General features: G+C 42.5%; 1 protein-coding gene across 2 annotated transcripts; it reads left to right on the forward strand.

Moving 5' to 3' along the window:
- Positions 1-3,123: 3,123 nt before the first annotated feature.
- Positions 3,124-22,555, forward strand: mafgb (v-maf avian musculoaponeurotic fibrosarcoma oncogene homolog Gb; the record flags this gene model as incomplete). 2 transcript variants are annotated; one of them, XM_084573099.1, is made up of 3 exons in its annotated part: positions 3,124-4,048; positions 16,756-16,821; positions 17,169-22,555. In XM_084573099.1, 2 exons carry the CDS (start codon positions 16,786-16,788, stop codon positions 17,652-17,654), a joined length of 522 nt encoding a protein of 173 aa, XP_084429225.1. In that variant the 3' UTR covers positions 17,655-22,555. The 2 variants fall into 2 exon arrangements, with proteins under 2 accessions (XP_084429225.1, XP_084429226.1); XM_084573100.1 differs by lacking the exon at positions 3,124-4,048 and adding an exon at positions 16,569-16,628.
- Between the last annotated feature and the right edge of the window lie 214 nt (positions 22,556-22,769).

A 22,769-nucleotide genomic window follows, 5' to 3' on the forward strand; every position in this document is an offset into this window, starting at 1 on the left:
GCTGAAAGCGTCTACAATGGACATGTGAGCATCAGGACTGGACGAGGAAGCAAGAAGGACGTCTGGTCCGATGGATCACTTTTTTTCTTAAATCCCGTGGATGCCAGTGTGTCACTTACCTGAGGAACACGTGGCACCAGGATGCATTATGGGAAGAAAGCAAGTTGGCCGGGGCGGCGTGATGCTTTGGGCAATGCTCTGCTGGGTCCTGTCATTCATGTGGATGTTATATTGAAAGGTACCACCTCCCTAAGCAATGCTGCAAACCATGTTCACTCCTTCATGGAAAGTATGGCAGTGGCCTCTTTCAACAGGATAACGTGCCCCGCCACAAAACAGCATCAAAAAAATGGTTCAGGAATGGTTTGAGTTCAAGGTGTTGACTTTGCCTCTGAATTCCACAGATCTCAATCCGATCCAGCACCTGTGGGATGTTCTGGACAAACAAGTCAGATCAATGGAGATCCCGCCTCGCAACTTTCAGGACTTGAAGGCTGCTGACGTCTTGGTGCCAGATACCACAGCACACCTTCAGAGGTCTAGAGGAGTCCATGCCTCAACGGGTCAAGGCTGTTTTGGTGGCAATATTAGGCAGGTGGTCTTAATTTTATGGCTGATCATGTACGTTGTAAACAGTCACAATCTGAAAACCATAAATGACACCTAGAGCTGTTGCAGAGGATATATTTTCCACCACTGGGTGCTGTTGAGCTTAAAAACTAAATGTCATTGAGTTTTGAATTAGCTGATAGGCGAGGACAGAATTGCTGTTATATTTTGGGTATATTAAGACTTTAGGTCTGTAAAGTACTTTTCAGATATTTGGGCCCATTCCTGCGCCCCAGGCTGCCACATTTTGGATTAAGAAACGCCACTTTGTGCTGGAATGAGATAGGCAACGTGGGTGTGTTCAGGCGACACACAGGTGCATAATGACAAAGTAAAAATTGATGGCAGAAGAGCGATGGTTTGTGAAGAGCCATGTCCTCATTATAATTGAACAATTTATAGCTGTTGTAGGATTAGTTTATTTTCCTTAAACTCATATACACACCAGTGTCCCTTGATTAAATTGTGTCCCGCGTGCTCTAAGTGCACTCTGGCTGTTTATTTGTGCGTGCAATAGTTTTTCTTCCGCCGCTGAAGTGTCTTGGTAATCCCTCTTTTATTCCGAAAGGTTATTCTCCGCTTGCTCCTGCCGCTGTCCGTTAAGATTAGGCATTCCTGGAGAGACTTCCATTTGCCTCTCATTATTAGACTTCTGTTACCTTTCGTTTGAGTGCCTCTCTTCAACCCAAGGTGAAGGGGATGCGCTTCTGTGTCAATCATCTTGACACCGGCTGAGGGTCTAAAATGGCAGTTCAGTGGTAGATAATCCTGAGTGGAAAGTTTGGACTGCGAGTGTATGTGAGTGTGTGTGTGTGTGTTCCAGCCCAGCGTGGGATTTCTATCCACAGGTAGGCCAGATGCTACCTGTCATCTCCATTCAATCAATGTAATCACTGACCTTTGCAGTAACATGGTTGTTTGCATATTGTATCGAGGCCAGGAGGAGCGCCAGAAACCAAGATGAGTAAATGGATGGAGCAGTCTTTTACACCAAGCATTCGCCTAATCCTCTCCAAAATGTGACGCTAGAAAAGAGGTGTTTGTTTTCCACATTACTCTGTTTTGGCTTTTTCTGCACTATTGTCAGCAATCTGTGTGCGTGTATGTGTGTGTGGCTGACCTGTGCATAACCGTGATCTTGGAACTGATACAGTATCAGCTTTGTGCAGCTGTCTGGTGAAACGGTCACAGAAAGAGGAAACTCTGATGCTTACCACACATCCAGTGAATCTGCAATAAGGGCTTCCCTGTAATGCCAACTTGCAAATATGATTCCTGGAGACACACACCTTAATTTTCCTGATGCCTTTCTAGGATTCGGATTTTTTTTAGTTAAGAAAACCTCCTACGTTTAAACTATTACAGGACTGTACAGATAATTGAAATGTGTAACAATAATTGATTGCATAATTAATAGTTACACAGGAACCTTTTAAAGTTTTTGTTGCTGCAACCAAAATGTTCATGTGGCATCCCCACTATGTCCATAGCTGAGGTGCCTTAAACAAGTACCCCCCTGGTATGTTATCCCCTTTGGTTGCTTATCTAAATGGAATCATGGTCAATTTTTTTTTAACAAAAATAAATAAATGCAAAAACAAAACTCTACTGTACAACCGAAAACATATTACCACAAACAAAGTAATGAATATTAATTTAAAATACATAATGCAAATCACAGTCTGCAACCACGGTCTGTGTAGAAACATGTGTATTTGCATATTAATAATCTATAATAACACTACAAAAACTGACTTTGTTACTTTTCACTGATGTCAAGTTTCCATATTTCTTCAATGTGGTTTGTATTCATTACTAACATGGGAACATGCGGCTTCTGAGCCTAATCCTATAATGACCTAACCTGCTGTATATTTTGAATATTCTTAAAAATACATACGGTACCTCCACTCTCAGCAGCCTGGCGGAGATGCGCTCGTCAAAGGCCTGGGGATGCCCAAATGCTTCTCCAATCAATGAATATGTAATACGGGCTGTTTCTTATAAACAGAGTGGCATTATCTGGAAACAGGCTGCTCATATTGGCTGAGTGCTTTCTTGTCTTGTATGCAAAGTCATTAATTCCTCAGAAATGGAAATGGGTATTGACAAACTGTGCATGAGTCCTAATAGTTTAGTTATGTTGTGAATGATAAGTGCATTATCTCTTTCTAGAGGTTTATGGTATCGTGTGTCCTTTGAGCCTTCTGAACTCATTACTGAGCAGGAGAAAAGTAGCGCGATGTTGAGAGATAACCTGCCTAAGTTAATTAAATATTGCATATTAAACAAATTTTGATTGACTGGTGTCGTGCTGTTAAAATGTTTGGTCCTAAAACAATACAGGTGATGGGTTTATTCTCTGGAAACTGAGTCAGGAAATCATCATTTCTGATACTGCCATATCACATCCTCCTTTAAGAAGAAGTTGTGAAATAAATCTCCTCATGAGTCACAAGAAGAAAAGTGAGTGTCTCTTAGGTTAACGCTGTGTCTGGATAAATGTTGATTTGAATTACGACTTTTGAGTTTAAATTAGTTTATTTGGAAAAGAACAAAGACCAAAATCAAAAAGAACTACGGTCATTATTCCCCAGCAATATAGCAAAAATGAGATAGATATCTTTTTGTCTATCTAGTTTTTGTTATTGCTTTATATATTGAATCAACATCAGCATCTTTCTCTGCTTTTTTAAACAAATGCTGAATACCATAAACTTCATGAAGCTAAGATTTAGTGCAGGACATGGTTTAGAACGTATATTTTATCTAAATTCAGCAAAAATTGAACTATATGTTATTTTCCAAAGTAGAAAAGAGCAACCAAACCTGTGTGCCTTAAAATTGTTTTAATTGTTCACAAACTGTAGTTGATTTACCACGTTTCTTACCCTGTTTTAAAACTGAACATTAAAACAGGCGTGAATCTAGGATTTATAGCGTGGGACTGTTTTATTAGAATGCATTTGTTTTCACTAGTGTACCTAATGTTTTGGCATATGAATATAGGCTACACAGCTCATTAAATCCGCTGAGAATGACAGGCCCAGCATCGGTCTTTGCCACATTGTCGGATCAGAGGTTTAAATGTGAGCGCTGTAACAAGTTTAGAAACGCGCACAGCTGTCTGGTCACACTTTCCACGCTGCGTGTTTTGTAGTAGTGTCTCGTGTCTCTTTAAATGCGGGCTGCGTAGATCCTTCATGAATGAAACCATGTGATCCAAACATCATTTGACGTCTGGCGCCTCCGACCATAGACTAAAAACAAGCGAGGAAGGAGTGGATATATATCTAGAGACCTGCGAGGAGGAGGCGTGAGCGGAAAAAACAACATTTCTCCAACTGTCTGTCTCTTCTGCGCACCGGTTCGACCAAACAGTCGGCGAGCAGGAACGGTTCGAAGCTGCGGTGGTCGAAAGGCGCCGGTTTGACTTCTGGTGAGTCAGCTTTGTCGAAATCCGAACCGAAATCCTTTTTAAAAAGTGCTGAATGTAGAGCTGTTGTTTTGCTGAGTGTGCACGGTCGCCGCCAGCGCCGAGTGCGGCCGCGCTAATGTTGCCGCTTGTCCCGGTGTGCGCTGCCGCTGCTGCCGCCGCCGCCGCCGCCGCTGTCGTTTAAAGGGCAGTAGTCTGGTAGTGCTGAATCATCATCATCATTATTATCCGGGTCTCGGTACTCGCTTTTATCGAGACCGGGTCGGTCGCTCGAACCGCCGCGCACCACCGACCAACCGGTGCTTTCATAATAACACAGACAAAGGGGGGCAGGCGGCTGTGTGCGGCTGTCAAGCTGAAGAGAAGCCATGTGTCGGAATTAGAGAACCGTGCTATCGTATGGCCGGGGGGATTCCCTTGGTTTGAAGCTGCTAAACAGCTATATATTAAGAAAGTTGAGCGATAAGAGGAGCCAGAGACGGTAGTAACGTTAACCGACCTCACTGGTTTGATCGGCGAAGCGACAGCGAAGCGGTGGGACACAAACTGGACATATCCCCCCGTCTGTTCAGGTAAGACGCTAGCTTAGTACGCTGGGGTTTTATTTTGTTTCATATCAGCGTGTACTCCGCTCGCTGCTTATTTAGTTGACCGTGTGAGAGAAATAAGAGAAATGTGAGATTAAAAAACACCTCCAGCTGCCCTCCTGGAGGGTCGGTGTAGCTGTCAGACGTCCAGCGGCTAGCTACGGAGAGTCTCCCGGCTGCGCCGCTGCTGCTGGAGCGGCTGTTTTGACATTTGCTTTGTGTCAGCCGCTTCCGACAGGCCTCCGGTTCACCAGTCTGTCAACAGTGGTGGTTATTTAAGGTGTGAGCGGCTTGTGTTTGTCGGCGAAGAACGTGTCGGTTCTCCCCGGTTGTGTGTGCGTCTCTGTGTGTGTGTACACCGGCTGGGCTCGCGGCTCAGATGCTGATTCATCACAACGTTGTTATTTCTCGACGTTTGCGCGAGCAGAGCGGAGGCATGAGGGAGCCATGGCAACATGGCACCGGCGGCAGGCGGGCGGACAAAGGTCTGGGGAGAGGGAAGGAAGAGCTCGGTTTATATTTGGAGGGGGGATTGGTTCTGGACAAAAAAAAAAGGCCCGGTCATGTAGTGGATGCTTGTGGCGATAATTAGAGCTCCTGACGGACGTTTTAAAACGGCACCAGCGCTAAATCTGTTCATATATAAGGGATAAATAGGCTACTAAAATACTATAACATGTCAAAATAAATAAATAAAAACAAAGGCATCTGGACTTGTTTGGGTTGCCCTTTTAGGCATTTCGTCTCATACATTAATATTTTGAAACAACATTGTTTTGTGTAGTTAGAGCTTTCCATTTTTTTCCATATATTTTTCCCATATATTTTTAAATTTACACTCACTTGCCAGTTCACTAGGTACACTAATAAAAACTAATATATTCTAATAAAACAAACCTGTACTAAATCGTATCTTCATGAAGGTTTGTTTCAAATAACTGAGAGAACTGTGTTTTTGTTTTGGAGGCTGTGGTTTGTAGTGGGTGGTCTAGGCTAAATAACAGAAACACTTTAGTGTTTCTTTCAATCCAGTTTAACAGCACCACAAAAACCGCATTCTCCAAAATGATCGTCCAGTTGAATTTACACCTTTCTCAGTGTAAACTGAACACTGCAGCAGTCATGAAGCTCAGATTTAGTGCAGGACTGGTATAATAACATGCATTCGTTTTGACTAGTGTACCTAATGAACTGGCAAGTGAGTATGTATTTATGTTTACAATTAAATATTTGAGGGGAAAACTTTTCCCTTGAAAGGAGAATATGTCTCTGAAATTTCTCAGTCATCTGTGTCATAGTATAGGCTACTGGACTTGTTTCTTGGAGACGTTTCACCATAATCCACAGCTTTCTCAGATGTGAATGACTTTAGGTTTAGTTTTTCAGTAGGAACATATGTGGGTGGTGCCCAGTTGAATTTCACATGACCAGGATCTATTAATGACCAAATACACCCTGTAATTGTAGGAGTTAATTTTTAAACTAAGATGTGAATGCAGGTGAAATTGTCCCGACTTGATCTCACACAAAAATAAATATCATTAAATATACAAAATGAAAGCTGACTGATTGCCATTGCAGTTAATGAACCCGCGCTGAGTGCTAAAAAAAGAAAGCACCTCACTGAACTATTATTATAATGCCTTGCAACAGAATATCCTCTGATTGATCTCTTGCGGATGGGCCATTATCTGCTGCCTGGTAGCAACCTACTGTATGAGCAACTCTTAAACAGTGAAGAGTAATAGGGAAGCTCTGTGGGCACAAGAAAAACAGAAACTTCACCCCCTAATGACTCCATATCAGCAGCTTTAGTTAGAGTCAGCACTCTGCAGAGTGTATCAAAAGTATGTAGTAAGCAAGTTGGCAAGTACTGTAATAGAGGGTCATAATGATGAAACAGTTGTATCAGTATTGGAGAGAAGAGGCCCCCCCTTACTGTCTTTCTCTTTTACACACACACACACACACACACATTTCCCATTTCCGTTTCCCAGTGCATGTACGCACACACACAACCTAGGGGCTAAGCTTTTTATACTTGGTATCAGTATTTAATCAGTGCTTGAAGTGCATTTCTCTGTCAAGTACTTTCCCATCCTTCCCTGGTGTTCGTGGTAATTGAACGCTGACCAATGCTTATGTGTGCAACTTTGCTGATGGTGGCGGAGCGGCAAAGGCGCGCGGTGCAAGGGGGGATGAAGGAAGAGGGAGGAAGAATGAGAGATGGGATTTGCGGAGAGATTGAGAACAAGGACCTTTTTGTCTTCAAGGCATTCCCCTGAAAATGCTGAGGCGAAGCAAACGCGCTCTCGCTTGACAGATGGCGTTTTCACTTGTTACTTACCACAGCTAGTTTCTTTGCCTTGTCGTGTGTGCTGTGCGTGCATGTGAGAAGAGCAGGAGATATAAAACACCTACAAGATGCTAAGATCTACTCGCTGTAGGGCTCAGTGTGTGCATGGCAAGGTTAAAAACAGTGTGTGTCTGCACTTTTCAGATGTAGGCAGAAGATGTGTAGCGAAAGGAAGTGATTTTACTCAGTTGGACATTACAACATTTTGCACTTGGCTCCATCCCTTCACACTATCTGACCAAAGCTTCTCTCTCCAAGCCCTAAAGCGTGTAACATTTCACTGTATTACCACGGAGGTGTGGGAGTACTCGTAGGGAATGGTTCGATTCCCTGCATGTACAGGGGTCAAGCTGATGAAATGCTGTAGAACACCTCTTTCAGCTGTGCGTTGAAGGAAGGATGGGGGGGATTGAGAGAAGATATTCAAGAGGAAGAAATAAATGAATTCATGTATATAGCAGTAACATGTATATTCAGCTTCTGAGCTGAGCATTTTTTTCTACTTACTTAGTCACAACAATATTCAAATCTTTGGGTTTAATAGTTTCCACTTGAAATTTGGACACTGAATAATGAAAAAATGTGTGAGAGTGCAATAGATTAGTATCGTGTTAAAACACAAGTTTGGGTTTCACAAGTTTCCAAGTTGATAAACATGCGACTAAAAGGTCATCTATGTTTTTTGTTGTTTTAGGGTAATAATTGATCTGCGTGTGTGACAAAAAAATTTATATCCGTGCCGAAAAATACCTGTGCCTCAGTTTTAACACACATACCAAAAACTATATTCTTATTAAGTGTTTTTCTACATTATCCTTTCTAAAATGCCACAGGGTTTTTTCCTTAGCATCTCACTGACACATCAAGGTCAATACCAAATGGTTATTATACACTCTCTTGCCTGTTCATTAGGTGCAACAGTGAAATTGAATGCATTTTAATATAATAGTCCTGCACTAAATCTTAGATTCATGACTGTTAATAAAAGTTCAGTTGATATTGAAACGTCTGAAAGGTGTAAATTCAACTGCATGATCATTTTGGAGGATGTAGTTTGTGGTGCAGTTATACCGAATTGAATTAAACATTAAAGTGTTTCTGTTATTTAGCCTCGCCCACCGAAATAGAAACATGTCTCGGTACACACAAAACAATTCCGTAGTACTACTAACCACATCCTCCAAAATGAAAACACATTTGAATCAACAGCTTTGTCAGTTATTTGAGACTAATGCTGAAAATCCTTCATGAAGCAAAGATTTCGTGCACGACATATATATTAGAATGCGTTCGTTTTCACAATAGTGTACCGAGTGAGCGTATGCGGATTGTTGCTTTTCTTCTGTATTCATCCCTGCTCTGGGGTTGCGTTTAAGACGAAGCTGCACCAAGGCAGCATTTATTGCAGGGCTATAGCACTGGATTGCATTAGATTGCACAGGTGTTCACATTATTGTGTCCACCTTCCCCAGTGTGTGTGCGTGCGTGTGTCGATGTGTGTGTGTGTGTTTGTGTATGTATTCATATGAGAGAGTCTGTGAACATAATTTCTAAGTAGCGTCTGCATGTTTATGATCTTGTTTACTACTGGGATCCGTTTCCGAAAAGTCTTGTTATGCTTGCAAATTTCCGTGAGTGAGAGAAAAGTAAAATGAGCGATGTAAACGCAAGAATAAAAGAGGGAATCGGGGAGAGAGAGAGAGAGAGAGAGAGAGAGAGACAGAGAGAGAAGCAGAGAGAGAAGCAGAAAGAGAGAGAGAGGGAGAGGGAGAGAGACAGAGAAAAGGAAGCAGTGGGGCAGATCAATAGTTGAGTGTTTTTTCTCCACAGTAATGATGAAATATGGTGTAAGCAGATCTGGTGCATAATCATTGCTGTGCTCCACTGTTTTTTTTTCCTGCTTCCGTGTGAGTGTGCTGCTTGTCCTTGTGTTATTTTGACTCTGTCTGTGTTTAACGTACCCACCCTCCACAAGTGCTTCGACGCCTTATTTACATAACCTCCTTGAGAACCAAAAAAAATGTATGAAATCAAGACAAATCCCATTGCAACGTACACGAGAAGTCAAAAGGATTAGGAAATGGGAAAACAAGTTTATGTTCAGTTTAGTTGCTTAAATTACAGAACCCAGCTTTCTGTTCTGAAAATGGTCTTTGAACTCGAGTGCTGCTCTTCTGATTAGTTAAGTTCACATGTTTTCCCTCAGGGGACTTTTTGGGTTTTTTTTTTTTTGCAGAGGGCTGAGGTTATTCATTCCTACACACACAGACTCCACACAATGTTGAGATATTGTGAATGGCGTGTAGCTGCGAAGATGCAAGGCCCTGGTAACAGGGGTATCCATACCAGTGGTTGTCTACCAGTTGCATCATCTCTATGCGCCAACTTGCCGCATTTTTTAACTGCAGTGTGACGATCCCGGGATTGTGGTATGAATTTCTGAACCTTTTAAAAAAAAAAAAAAAAAAACACACACGCACAGTAGATCAGTGCGAAAGAGCAAAAAAGAGAGGGAAGAAACATAGACGTGGCGCCCGCTCGTAGCCGTCACCTGTGGCATTAAAATTACTTCCGAGAAATTGTTAAGTCATACCTGGTTTTCATCTACTCTCAATCGAAATGGGTGCATTTTTAACACAATCACCCTCACAATGATGAAATGTGACTGACTGACTGACAGTGTTGAGTAATGTCCTCTTTGGGCTCTGTGCGACATCTTCAGATGCGTCTGTTATCCAGCCAAGCTGACGGTCGGCCGTTTTCCAGTGTCGGGCCGTCTGTGAGCGTCTCTGGCTCTGGTCTTTCCGGTGTGCCCTGCACCATTGGCATTAGTTGGGCCAGTTTCAACGGCACGTCAGCCAATTGAGCATGTCGACTTGGTGAAAAGAAAGAGAAAAATAAGGTCTTTTGTTTTTCTTTATCTCAACCAAATGAGATATCTGAGACGAGATATCTGAGAAGGCAGGAAGATCAGGCATTACTTACTTATATGTATATATCTGTAGCTGCTACCATATGTCTTCCTTTAAACAGCTGTATAATGCTATGTGCTTGGCGTTAAGAATGTGCACATGTCCACATACTACAGTCCTGTGTGTCTACAGTGCCTATCATACCATCTTAAATGAGTGACGCCAAATGGAAAACCTTAAAATGGTCACCAGGAATGTCTCTTAGCAAAATGCCGCCGCTCCCCATGGCAACTCTATGAACACAGCTCCCCTTGTGTGTTTTCTTGTCAAACATTTGTTAAGAACTTTCTGATTACATAAATTGATAAGCCTCAACCACCAACCAGTGAAGTGAGCAACATTAAGGATCTCATTACCATGTAATGCTCCTCTGAGAAACCTGGATTCGGACATTTATGTGGATGTTACTTTGATATGTAGCATTACTTGAACGTCGTTGCAAACCAAACACACCCCTGTGGTTACGACAGTGGTGCCAAATGTCCCCCAGCTAAGGGACCCTCACGCAACCAGCCATCCACATGATGTAAAGCATGACGCATCAGGTCAGGTCTTCCATTGCTTCGTGGTCCAGTTCTGGTCCTCATGTGTCTATTGTAGGCTCTGTTGGCAGAGGACAGGGGTCAGCATGGTCACCTTGACTGGTCTGTGGCTATGCAGCTCCATACAAGCAAGCTGTAATTCCTATCTGTCACCTTTCTACCAGGACTAGCGTGAACTTTTTCAGCAGTTTGAGCAACACTGGTTCATGTCTTTTTCTTCCTTGTACCATTGCAGCCCAGGAACACTCCACAAAGGTTCAGTTTGAGAGATGCTCTGACCCAGTTGTCTGGCCATCACAATTTTTCCCTTCTCAGAGTTGCTCAAATCTGTCCACTTAACCATTTTTCTTGTTTCTAGCGTATCGACTTTGAGGACTAAATGTCCTTTTGCTGCCTAATACATCCCAGCCACTGACAGGTGCCATGAAAACTAGATAATCCATGTTATTCACTTCACCTGTAAGTGGTCGTAATGTTGTGGCTGATCGGTGCAATTACTCTATAATGTTAGCAAGAGTGATGAATGTATCTCTGCAGAGCTGTGTACTTTGCTGCGGCGCTCCAACTTTCTCTTTGTCTCTGAAGTTAGTATTGCTGACCAGGGGGATGTTCGGCGTCTGGAAGAAATAAACTCACCAACTTATCTCCGTCTCTCGCTGGCAGCTTTCTGTTTGTCTCGCACAAAGAGAGAGAACCAACTTAACCTACACTACATGCTTTCTCTCTTCCAAAAAAAAAAAAAAAAGCACTTATGAAAAAAAGGAGCCAGAGCTCAATTGCCTGACAGTGCAGTTTTTTTGCTTGTGTTGGGAAATTTGTCATCACACCCCGACTTACTACCTGGAATGGGAAAAACGTGTCGACGCCAGGACTTTTTCTCGCCTTTAATAACACACTTGTCTCACAAACAGGCACACACACACCCACACGCACGCACACACACCCTACCCTTTTTGAACTCACAAAGTGTGAAAGTGATCTCTCTCCTTTTAATATGTACATGAGAGGTTAGACTCTTGCTCTTTTGCTCGTCTTTTCCTCGTGTTTTCTGCTTATCCTCTCCTCCCCTCTCTCTGTCTGTGTTATCATGCTTATTTCACGCTCGGCATACCTCCCAGTTAATAGCTTCCTGCTCTTTCTCCACACACAAACATACACAGAGCTAATGCTGGTGTCTTTTCTCCCTCCGTCACTCCTCTCTCCATGGTCCTGTATCTCCCCCTCTTCTCTCGACACAGGTTGCCATTATCTCTGATCTGATTCCTAATTCTCAATTAGCCTCCACACAGTGCTCGCCTTTAATTATTTACCAACTCCCTCAACACCCTCGGCCCACACCAGATCAATGAGCGTGAGCGCTACTCGCTCTGGTTTTTAACAAAGGCAAGGTGGACGGCAGCCAAGGAGCCGGGTTTTGTAGCGCTCTGAGGTTTTAATTCAGTGTTTTGCTGCCTTTGTGTCTTTCCATCATGTCTTCTCTGTGTCCTACTGTGTGTCTTTGCTGCCTCGCTCGCATCCCGTCCTTTGTGTTATTGCTCAGAGAGTGCTGCCTGAGGGAGAAGGCGCAGTTTAAGACACTTTATGCTAGGATTATTCAATAAACTGAGTCTTGCCACTGCATCACTAACGACTTGTGACTCTCACAATCTATTCTTGATCATCCTCTATATGCTGACTTGTTTACGCGCGAATACACCCACACACACACACACACCAGCCCCTGGGTTGTTTTTGGAGCGACTAATCTGGCCGTTTCTTTTTCCTGTTTGTGCGCGTCTGTGCGGCATGCCACCAGCTTTTAAGTAGGAAGTCTCCTTCTAAGAAATTCCTGTGTGTGTGTGTGTGTGTGTGTGTGTGTGTGTGGCTGACCGGAGCCAAAGGTTTTCTCAAACAAGATTAATTAAAGCTCTGTCTGAAGCCAACCGCACACACACACACACACACAGAGTTCATCATCCTGTTCGCTGCACAAAGAGAAAGGACTCTTGTGCCGTTTCCTGTGTCTTTAATCTACCTTTATAAGCCCTGTGATCACTGCGTTCACCTTCTGCCACACTATTTCTCTCTTTTTGAGACTATATTTGTCAACAAGACACGATGTGAAGCATTTCTTTGTAGGCTGGGTGTGAGAGGGATGGCCAGCAGTGGTTTCATTGTACTGGATCAGCTTCAGAACTTTTCTAATTGGAGGTTTTAGTTGTGGTCGTTGCTGAGTTCAGGGCTTTTTTTTTTTTTTTTTTTTTTTTGCCCCAATCCCCCTCCATCCATTCCTCCCTCCGTGGTCCTCCCTCCCTCCCCTCTCTCAACAGCTAAGCTCTTACAAATGTGTTGAGGATGCATTTTCACCCTCTCCCACCCCCCTCTTCTTCTTCTTCTCCTTCTTCCTCCATCTCTGCCCTCCCCACCGTCCCACTCCTCCTTGTCTACGTTCCTCCCTCCATCCCCACCCCTGTCCTTCTCCTCTCCTCCTCCCCCTCCTACTCATTCGCCACTCTTTTTCTTTTCTCTTCTTTCTCCCTTGTCATTTGCACCCCCCACCACCCCCACCCTGTCCTCTCTCCACACTCAGCATTTTTCTTGGCTGTGGGTGTGATGTCTCTGTGTAACGCTAATCAGCTCTGGAGACGTCAGCATTCTTCCAGTCTTCCACCACCTCCAGCACCCCCCCCCCCCCCCCCCCCATCCTCCTCTCCTCCTTTCTTACCCACTGTCTTCACCTTCCTATCTTCCCAATTCCTCTTTTTCTCCTTTCTTATCTTTTCTTGTCATCCAACCGTATTTTACTCCCCTCCGCCACTTCTCACCTCTTCCTCCATCCTCGTCCCCGTGTCCCGTCCTCTGTGTTTGTGTGTGTATGTGTGTGTTGTCTCTCCACTGTAACCGTAAGCAGCTTCGCTCTTGAGTCGTCAGCGTTCTTTCAGTTGCTCCATAAAAATACAGCCTGCCACAGCAAAAAAGCTGTCTGTTGTAGCAACAGTGGCTGTGGCATTGACCACACTGCAGCGATCACCCCACAAGCATTATGGGAAGGACACCTCTGGCCCCTGTGTGTGTGTGTGTGTGTGTGTGTGTGTGTGTGTGTACCCAAGATGAATGGTGAAACCTTTGCTCAGCAGTTGATCCTTAACCTGGGTGACTTACACATGGCTGACAGTCCCAGAACATGCAGTACATATATACCATGATGTAGTTGGTGCTTCCTTGTAGTAAACATAAAAGGAACTCTGTTTGCGTGTAATGTCAGTCGACCATAACAGACGCTGCCATCGGCCGTCGTCTCAGAGTTGATATTTGTTCAACGTGGTACCCACCCACTTTGTTCAGTAAAGGTTTTTCCACCTATCATCACTACAATGCACTAAATATCGTATGGTGGACTCTTGTCACCACATCACTAACAAAATGAACTTGAATGGATCAATTTCTTCAAAACAGATTTATTTTTGTATGTGTACAAGCCTTCTTCCTCCGTTTGCTGCTGCATTGCAATGGTTCTTTAGCTTGTTAGTTTACCACCTGTCCATTGGATCCCGTTAAAACTGCTTCATAGCACAGCTAGAGGTTATCCAACCTGTGTCTTTAATTTGCAGCAGTTGGTTAACTCCATTTTTAGAGCGTAAACTCAACAAATAATTAATGAGTTTTAAAATGAAGCTGTAATGTGTTACACTGTTGATAGTATATTAATGGAGATACTGGAAGCTAAGTCAGGGCAATAAACATCCCAACATAAGACTTGAATGGTTAACAATTAATTGGCAGATTTATCTGTAATAAAAATGATTTGTTGTAGCGATAGGATCCTTATCTTAACTGTGGCTTAGTTGGATTCATTTATGATCAGATCAAACAAATCATGCACATCTTGCCTTTAAGAGCTCACTGACAGTTTTATGGGACTTGGCCGGTAGATTGTTCCACGTGTCTTGGAGAACGTGTCACAAGACTTCTGTGGATTTTGTCTGAATGTATTCTGCTTCTTCATGTAACCCCAGTCTGACTGGATGTTGCTGGGATCGTGGCTCTGTGGGAGCATCTTAACTTCTTGTTCTTCTTATCGCTGAAGATGATTCTTTGACTCTGGTCAGACAGCTCTTTGGTGGTCCTGGGTCTAATAATCTCACATTTTTTTTTTAAAAGTGATTTTAATTGTGTTTATATTAATATGGTATCAAGCCTCTGCGCCGTTCAAGTGCAGTATGTTCTCCAGTTTCCTCGCGTGTCTCCACAAGCTTTGTTGTGCTCTTTAAAGAGCTACATTTGCACATTTGTGTACTTGCAGTCAACCGTTTTATATGTGGGTTTTATTGTGCCCCACTGGCATGACGGCAGGGCAACGTGCACGTGTGTGTGTATGTGCTTGGCGGCATGCTTTTTTTGTTTGTATGTAGATGGATGGTGGGGGGTTTGGACACAGGGGAAATAAACCAGTGCCTGCCAGGAAAACAGACTCCTTTTTTTTTTGCCCCCTTATGTTTTCACTCTCCCCCCTCGCTTTCTCTCTCGTTCTCCCTCTTTGTACCACCCCCACCCCCAGCAGCCATCCTCAGTCTTCGTGTCTTTGATCCATCTTTTGTGTGAGGATGCACCTCCAGCTGTGGGATGCTGCATCCCGACAAAATGCTCGAGAGCAGGAGCCCATGTTATTTATTGAGAAGCAGGTCTTTATATATATATATATATATATATATATACACACACAATTAAATGAAAGAACATGTGTAACTCACTGATCATCACCCATTAAGCGTGAAACCTCATGTGTCACCCTCCTTTTCTCATGCTCTTCTCTGTTTTATACAAAGTTGCTGTGCATTTCACATGTTTTTCGTGTGCATGCGTGATTACTTGCATGTGCTTGTCGGTACATTTTTCTTTGATCTACAGCTATTTATAACCGTAGGATTTGTGGCACAAACACTCACGCAGCCTCACAGACAGACAGACAGAGGTGCATTGTGGGGGAGGCTCGCTGACAGTGCCGTGTCTTTTGATAGAGAAGAATAAAGATGAAACGAGACGTGTTGCCTCGTGTCACTTAAATGTCATCACTTTCCCCCTTAAGAAGGAGCTTTTTATTAAAAAAAATCGTTGCAAAATATTTTCCGAACTTGTTTGAACTTTCCCTAGTGTAAAATACCTAAGAGAGTTTAAATATATATGCTGAGAGAACAGGCTGTCTTTAATCAGCAAATTGGTTTAACTAAACTTCTGATTCAGCAGTATCAGGTGCGCCGGTTTGGCTGAGAAGCAGGTTTTTATGCTTTGAGGACCACTGCGCTTCGACAGCCAATCGCACACAACCTCGTTCTCTCATTGACCCCTCTCGTGCCCTCTAGGTTTTCCTGCAGCGATATTTTGGGTAGTTGAGGTCATTAATATGGAGGGAAGGGGGTTAAAAGTGAGAGAGGACGGCAGACATTTGTGTGGCAGGAGAAGGGGAGGGAGGGGCGAGAGAGTGAGATCAGGAATCTGCTGAGTCATCATGACTGGTCTCATGATGATCGCTCAGCAGCAGCAACAATAGCTGCCCTTTATCCAACACACACACACACACGCACACACACAGGTCTGAGAGATGAGAGCAAGAGCCACACACCACACAAAGCATCTCATTGAGAGCCGGTGGAGATGCTCCTCCGTGGAGCTGTGCGCTCTAAGGACTGATCTCATCTTTTACGTTCTCTCCTATTCTGATTCACGCGGATGCGTCTCCATCCTTTTGTCTCTTGTTTCCACCTAAGTACAAATGCATCATTTCATCTGCTTTGATTTCATTTTTATCCCTAGTAAATGTAGCTGTGTTGTTGTGCCTCTCTTCGGTACTGTGTGAGGGCCCTAACAGTTGGTTTTCCCCTGGAGTCCTTCCCTCAACTTTTACCACTTCCTCTTCTTTCACGCTCATTTCATTCCTATTGGCCTAAAGCCAACCAATAAGAGTTCAACAACACAAAGGTGGTGGGCACTATCAGTGTAACCACAAGGAAACAGGAAGTCAGGGAAATTCTGAGAAAAATATGTGTCACTTTCACTCATAGAATCTGATACAGATGCATCATCTCTAACATGCTCCCACAACTGTGCCCCAACGGCAGATTTAGACTTGGTATATCTCCACTTGTCTTGGTAGGTATTGATCTGCAGTTATTAGACTTTTAATAAGTACACGAACACACTTGTGGGTTTTTTTAATGCTGTTGATTTTGTGTGATATTTCTTGGCTGACATTTTGTGCTCTCCCGCATGTCCTTAGGTCTGTTCAGAAGAGCAAGGCTCTTGTGGCATGACGACGACTAACAAAGGAAATAAGGCCTTGAAGGTAAGCGAGTGGATCTGTTACATCATATTCTATGCATGTGATACAACGATTGGCCATAATATTATGACCATTGACTGGTCATTAACGCCGATTAACACGTTTTCACAGCAGCTGTTGGTGAGTGTCCTCAAAGTCATTGTTAGCAGCAGGAAAAATGAACAATGATTTGAGTGACTTTGACAACAATCAGACTGTAATGGTTAGACGACCAACTCAGAGCATCTCTGAAACTGCAACTCTAGTGGTTTGTTCCCTACAAGAGCTATCAATGTTATTCACTTCAACAGTTGGTAGGTTTGGGTACGTTGGTCTGTCTCCGTCTCACTTTTTCCTCTGGTTTCCTCCAGGTGAAGCGTGAGCCAGGCGAGAATGGCACCAGCCTCACAGACGAGGAACTTGTCACCATGTCGGTGCGGGAGCTGAACCAGCACCTCCGAGGGCTCTCCAAAGAAGAGATCCTGCAGCTGAAGCAGCGACGGCGCACCCTGAAAAACCGGGGCTACGCCGCCAGCTGCCGAGTGAAGCGAGTCACCCAGAAGGAGGAGCTGGAGAAGCAGAAGGCCCAGCTGCAGCAGGAGGTGGACAAACTGGCCAACGAGAATGCTTCGATGCGCGTTGAGCTGGACGCTCTGAGGTCTAAGTACGAGGCGTTACAGACCTTTGCCAGGACTGTGGCACGGAGCCCCACTGTTGGGGTTGGGGTCAGGGCTGGAGGGGGAGGAGGAGGGGGAGGGGTCGCGTCATCGGTCATTGGTCCCCTCATACCGGGGAAGGTGGCGACGGCGACGAGCGTGATTACAATAGTGAAGTCAAAAACCGATGCACGGTCTTGAGGGAAGGGAAGATAGATGAGGGTGAGTCAGGATGGAGTCACCTTCTCCGCTGGCCCCCCTCTCCTCCACCTGCACTGACTTCAAACAGCTGGGCACTTCTATCGCCTCAGCATGTTCCTGTCTCCTGTCTCAGATCAGTGCAGATGAAGGAAAGGATGCAAGCAGAGGAGGATTGTTGAGTCTATAAAGATGCAAGCCCTTGGTCAGCGCATGATCATTTAGCACAGGACAAACACACAGGGTTCCTATGGTCACTGAAAGCCTGGAAATGTCAAATTTTAAAAATAGTCGTATTCAAGAAAAAAATAATTTAAATTACAAATGCTCAAATCAGTCAAGTTTCCATTGTGGAGTTTAACTTCTGGTAGATGTAGGCATCTCTAATAACCCTGTCACACATTTGCACAGTAGATTTGAAGTGATTGTTTGCCCAAACTAAGACGTATCACATTGAAATTATGGACATCAACACAAACATTAGAACATCCTGTAGTATGGATTAGTCGTTGGATTGGATTCAGATAAAACTTTACGTGACCTGCTGATTTCAGTGGCTGCAGAGAAGCCCCATCTTGTTCCACCTAGCCAAGAACTTTTTCAGAAAGGTACTATAGAAAAATATATATTATACAATGGTGGTAACTGTATTTCTACTGTTTTGTACTGTGTTGTCATTCACATGAGGTCCAAGGTGTATTCTCTGTGTGTGAATTGTTATATATCAGGAATTCTGTGAAATTCTGTGACGCGTGTTCGTTTTTGGTATTGCTATATTTAGTTAGCTGTATTTTTTTCTACGGTCTCTTCTCTTTCGACGTCTCGCTTTCTCTCCCCTGTTCTTTCTCTGTCCTTCCATTTTTCAATTCCAACTGGCTTCCATTATTACATACAGTACTTCCTGGATTCGCGGGGGAGGAAAGGCAATTGATATTTACCAAAAAGGAAAACCTAACACAGAACTTTAGAATAGGGAGCTAAAAGTTGTTCAAGTTATATTGTTTTAATATGTGGGAACTTTCAGGGAAATGGTGGAAATGGTGAACGCCAGAGAAGAACAAAGATAAAGTTCTGTTTGTTTTGCTTAAAAGTTTATTCAAGAAATTTGGAAGGGCAAGTGCCTTGGTCTCCTAATGATATGCATCAAGACGAAGTCAAGAGGAATGGTGGAAGGATGGTGGAGATTCAGTGAAGGTGTTTGCTGATACCTGTGCTTAATAGCATACACTGACCAATCAGGAATCAGGTCGTAACAGCATTTAACTCTCGCTGTGCATTGTTGTATGAGCTGTGTAGTAGCCATCAGGATTAATAATACCGATAACACTCATTTATGTGACTTGGCGGTTCAAGAAAAACAGGAGAAAAAGTCCAAATATCTGTTCAAAAATAGAGATTAATACACCTGCACTAAACAAAAACAAAAAATCTCTGCCTCAAATTAGTGCTGTTTACGTTGCATTCCTTTTGCTTTCACCCACAAAACTCATTTTGCAAGTGCAAATGTGATTAGAGATGGTGCAGTTGATTAACACAGATACGTTTCTGTGAATATCCAGTCACATAAATGGGCTGTCATTTCACACGGGCTTTACCATAACAGTAGTCTTATGTGGTGTGCTATACTCGAAGAATCTTTGTCTATGTACGGTGGAGTCTGGAATTTTATAAAGACGATTATCTTTGCATTGTTTGTAACGACATGTAAAAAAGGAAAAAAAAGAAAAAAAAGTATAACAAAATCTGTTTGATATACAGTATCTCTCTATTTTGCAATTGTACCAAAAGTGGCTTAACTACTGAATAGCTTTGTTTTTTCTCTAGTGACTAGGCACGTGTGTGTAACCGTGAACTAGCGTGTGGTGTGCTGTGTAGGTATGTGACGAGGTAATATAATGTTCACTATTTCATGGATATGACTTTGATCCGTGTTTGATTTCAGGCCGAAGAGGGTGATGACACAGTGTGTAACTGCGCCTCTTCTCTAATCATAAAATCTTTGTCCTCCCGGCCCCATCAGTCAACTGCAGCACCGCAGACGTGTCGGTTCATTTGTTAAAACTGCACTTACGAATCTGAAAAAGTTCACTTTGGCTGACCCATTTTAGGTATTTCTGAGCAGGCCTTTATTTTGGTCCTCGATACGTTCAAGGCCCGTTATTGTGGATGAAATGACCGATGAGATGAGGAAGTGTTTGGTTGACCTCACAGGCTTCATGGTAATGTGTATTCAGGTCATCTGGCAAGGTAACGGGGATGTGAAACTCAACTACAGGCCTTTCTGGCTGCATCACACCCACTCCAATAACTTATTTTTGTAGTGTGTGATAAAGACATTTTGTTTTTGCTGTGTACATTTTCTGTAGTTATGTATATTTAATATCGTATTTGTTTTTGAACTGTTCTGGAAGTGTCAGGGAAGTGAAATAACATTTGTTATTGTATATGGTGTTTTCATGAAGTGAACAAACACAATTCTCCTATGTATCCGTCAGATAGTGAGATTTATCTTTGAGTACAGTCGTCCGATTTAAAGGAATCATTTACAGAAATGAAAACAATTTACAATAATGAAAACATTACTTACTCGTGCAGCCGTTTACCTGAACTGCTAATTCTCCAGTGTGAAGAAAAATGGAGTCTACTGCTGTGCAGTTACTAGGATTCGTAGGCTGTGTTGTCATCTGTACAGAATATAACCAGAATTCAAACGGGGGAACAAAGGCATAGGGAGATAAATGATTTTGAGATTTAAAAATATTATTTCTCCATAATCTCTGCATTGATAACCACTTTCAGTCAAGTGTGAAACCAGAGAGTTTCAAATGTCAGATGAAAAAAAGGACTTGTCACAGGAATATGCTGAATAGTATGCAGCTACGAGGAAACTTCGGTTATATACCTGTTTAATTTATGTATTTCATCTATATTTTTTTAAAAAGGCCTGTTTTGCACGGGCTAAATGCCATGATTTGATTTTTAAAACACGTTCTTTCTCTCTATCACTCTGTTGCTTCCTGTCTGTTTATACATTTCCTTGTTGAATGATATCTTTGGTTTTCTGTTTTTTCACTGGCAAGTCCTGTGTGGTGCTTGTGGTCATGTGGTATAAAATAGGAAGAAACACGGCTTGTGTTAAGACTAGGTTGTGTCAAACTGTACAACTGTATGTGCCACTGTCAAACAATATGGTCTATCCTACTCTGTATTTTTATGCTCCTCTAGTTTAAAAAGGATGCATACTGTGTAAATGTGTCAACATGGTGGCTGCTGTTAAATAGACATATCTAATTATGCAAACTGTGTAGGGCAAAATTAGAACTCCTGCCGCACAGGAGCAGTGATGCTATTGTAGTCGTTTTGTCAAGTTGTCCGTTTTATAATTGCAGGTACAGTGTGATGTGACAAGGTTAAAGAGCTAATATACAGTGTTTAGCATTTTATACTTGGGTATAAACGCCAGTGCCGGTTTGCCTCTGTTTAAATTTGGCTAATGTGTTGTGGCTTACTTTACTTTTACCCAGTTTCACTTAACTCTTAACTGTGAAAACATCCAAGACTTTTTTATCCATTTCCAACTGAGAAGAGGAGGGAATGCAAAAAAATAATGTAGCTTTTCACGCAAGGCCTCCAGTCGAGCTGAAGAACTTTTGTCTTCCAGACTTGAATTTCTTGTAGTGTGAAGCGGCGTGTCAGATCTCTAAGCAAATGAGGTTAAACATTACAGAAGTTTAATCCTGATTCTCACTCAGCAGACACGGTCAGCCGACAACACCGACCTTCAGTGATTATCAGACAGGGCGGCTCGGTGGCTTTTCATAACAGAGTTTATGAGCTTTAAGACATGCTGACCTTATTTTCCTCTGCCTGTGCAGGGGTCATAACCTCCTTTATTGATAAGACATTTCATCACAAACCCGAGCAACCACTCCTACTCGAACCACATCTATAAATATTTTACAGAGGCACATGAAGAGATGTGGAGACACATCTGATAAGACCCATTTCCCATTTCTCGGCTTGTCCCTATTCACAAAGTGTCCGCAGGTTAACTCAGCAGCCTGCCAAGCCCTTACTCAAAACACCCAATTCTTCTAGAACATGCAAATCATTAACTCCTTATCTTTCTCCTCGGCCAATCGGTATGTAGTCATCCGGTTGTTTCCCTGTGTAGTGAATCACGCCACTGGGCTCTAAAAGCCCTTTCACCCACCACTGATCTGGATCGATGAGAGCAAATGAACCGAGGATTCCTTTGATCGTTTGTTTGGTGTTTTCATCAATAATAATGTTTGTTTTGCCTCCCAAGTTACCCTATCTTCTGCTGCCGTCTCTTACCCTTTGCTGCCCCTGCCCACATACAAATAATCAGGTATCACGTCACTTATTTGAACTTTTTGTTGTGACAGTCTCCCTCTTTGCTTTTTACTCATGAAGACATTTTTTTTATTTTTTCAAACCACCAAGGGAGCTGGGATACTTTTGTGTTTAAAAGTATATAATGGTCAGTTTAAAGCTGTAGAAAAGTAGTGAGTTTGTGTGAATATGGCGTAACCTATTGAGAAAAGCCCTTGTAATAGGAAAATCTGTGTTTTGTAATATTTCTGTATGGGGTGTAATAAATTATTCTATGACAGTACTTTCTATGGGAAAATACTTAAAATGTGACAGTCTTTGTAAGTATTTATCTTCGACTAAATTATTGTACTTTTTTTGCAATTTGTAGATAGTGATGATGACAAGGTATTGGTAATCATGAAATTAACTGTTTCATCATCGGTCCGATGCATCTTTTAATTTATTGATGTATATACTGTACGTTTGTTGATAAACAGCTTACTTTATTTTGTATATGACCAATAAACATGTTTTAAAATGGAACAGTTTGTCTGCATTGTGTAATTAAAAAGTATAATTGTTATCATCATTATTATTATTTATCTGAAAATTTTGAAATATATTATGAAAAAAACTTCCATACAACGTCATAATTAAAATAAGTTTATTTAGAATTTGAGATCTAAATAAAATTTAGATTTGACTAAAAAACAAGTAGCATCATTCTTGTATTACACCACAATCATTGTTGGAACAAGACTAATATAGATAATAACAGAT

The sequence above is a fragment of the Chelon labrosus genome, assembly GCF_963514085.1.
Source record: "Chelon labrosus genome assembly, chromosome: 2".
In the NCBI taxonomy this organism is placed as follows: domain Eukaryota; kingdom Metazoa; phylum Chordata; class Actinopteri; order Mugiliformes; family Mugilidae; genus Chelon; species Chelon labrosus.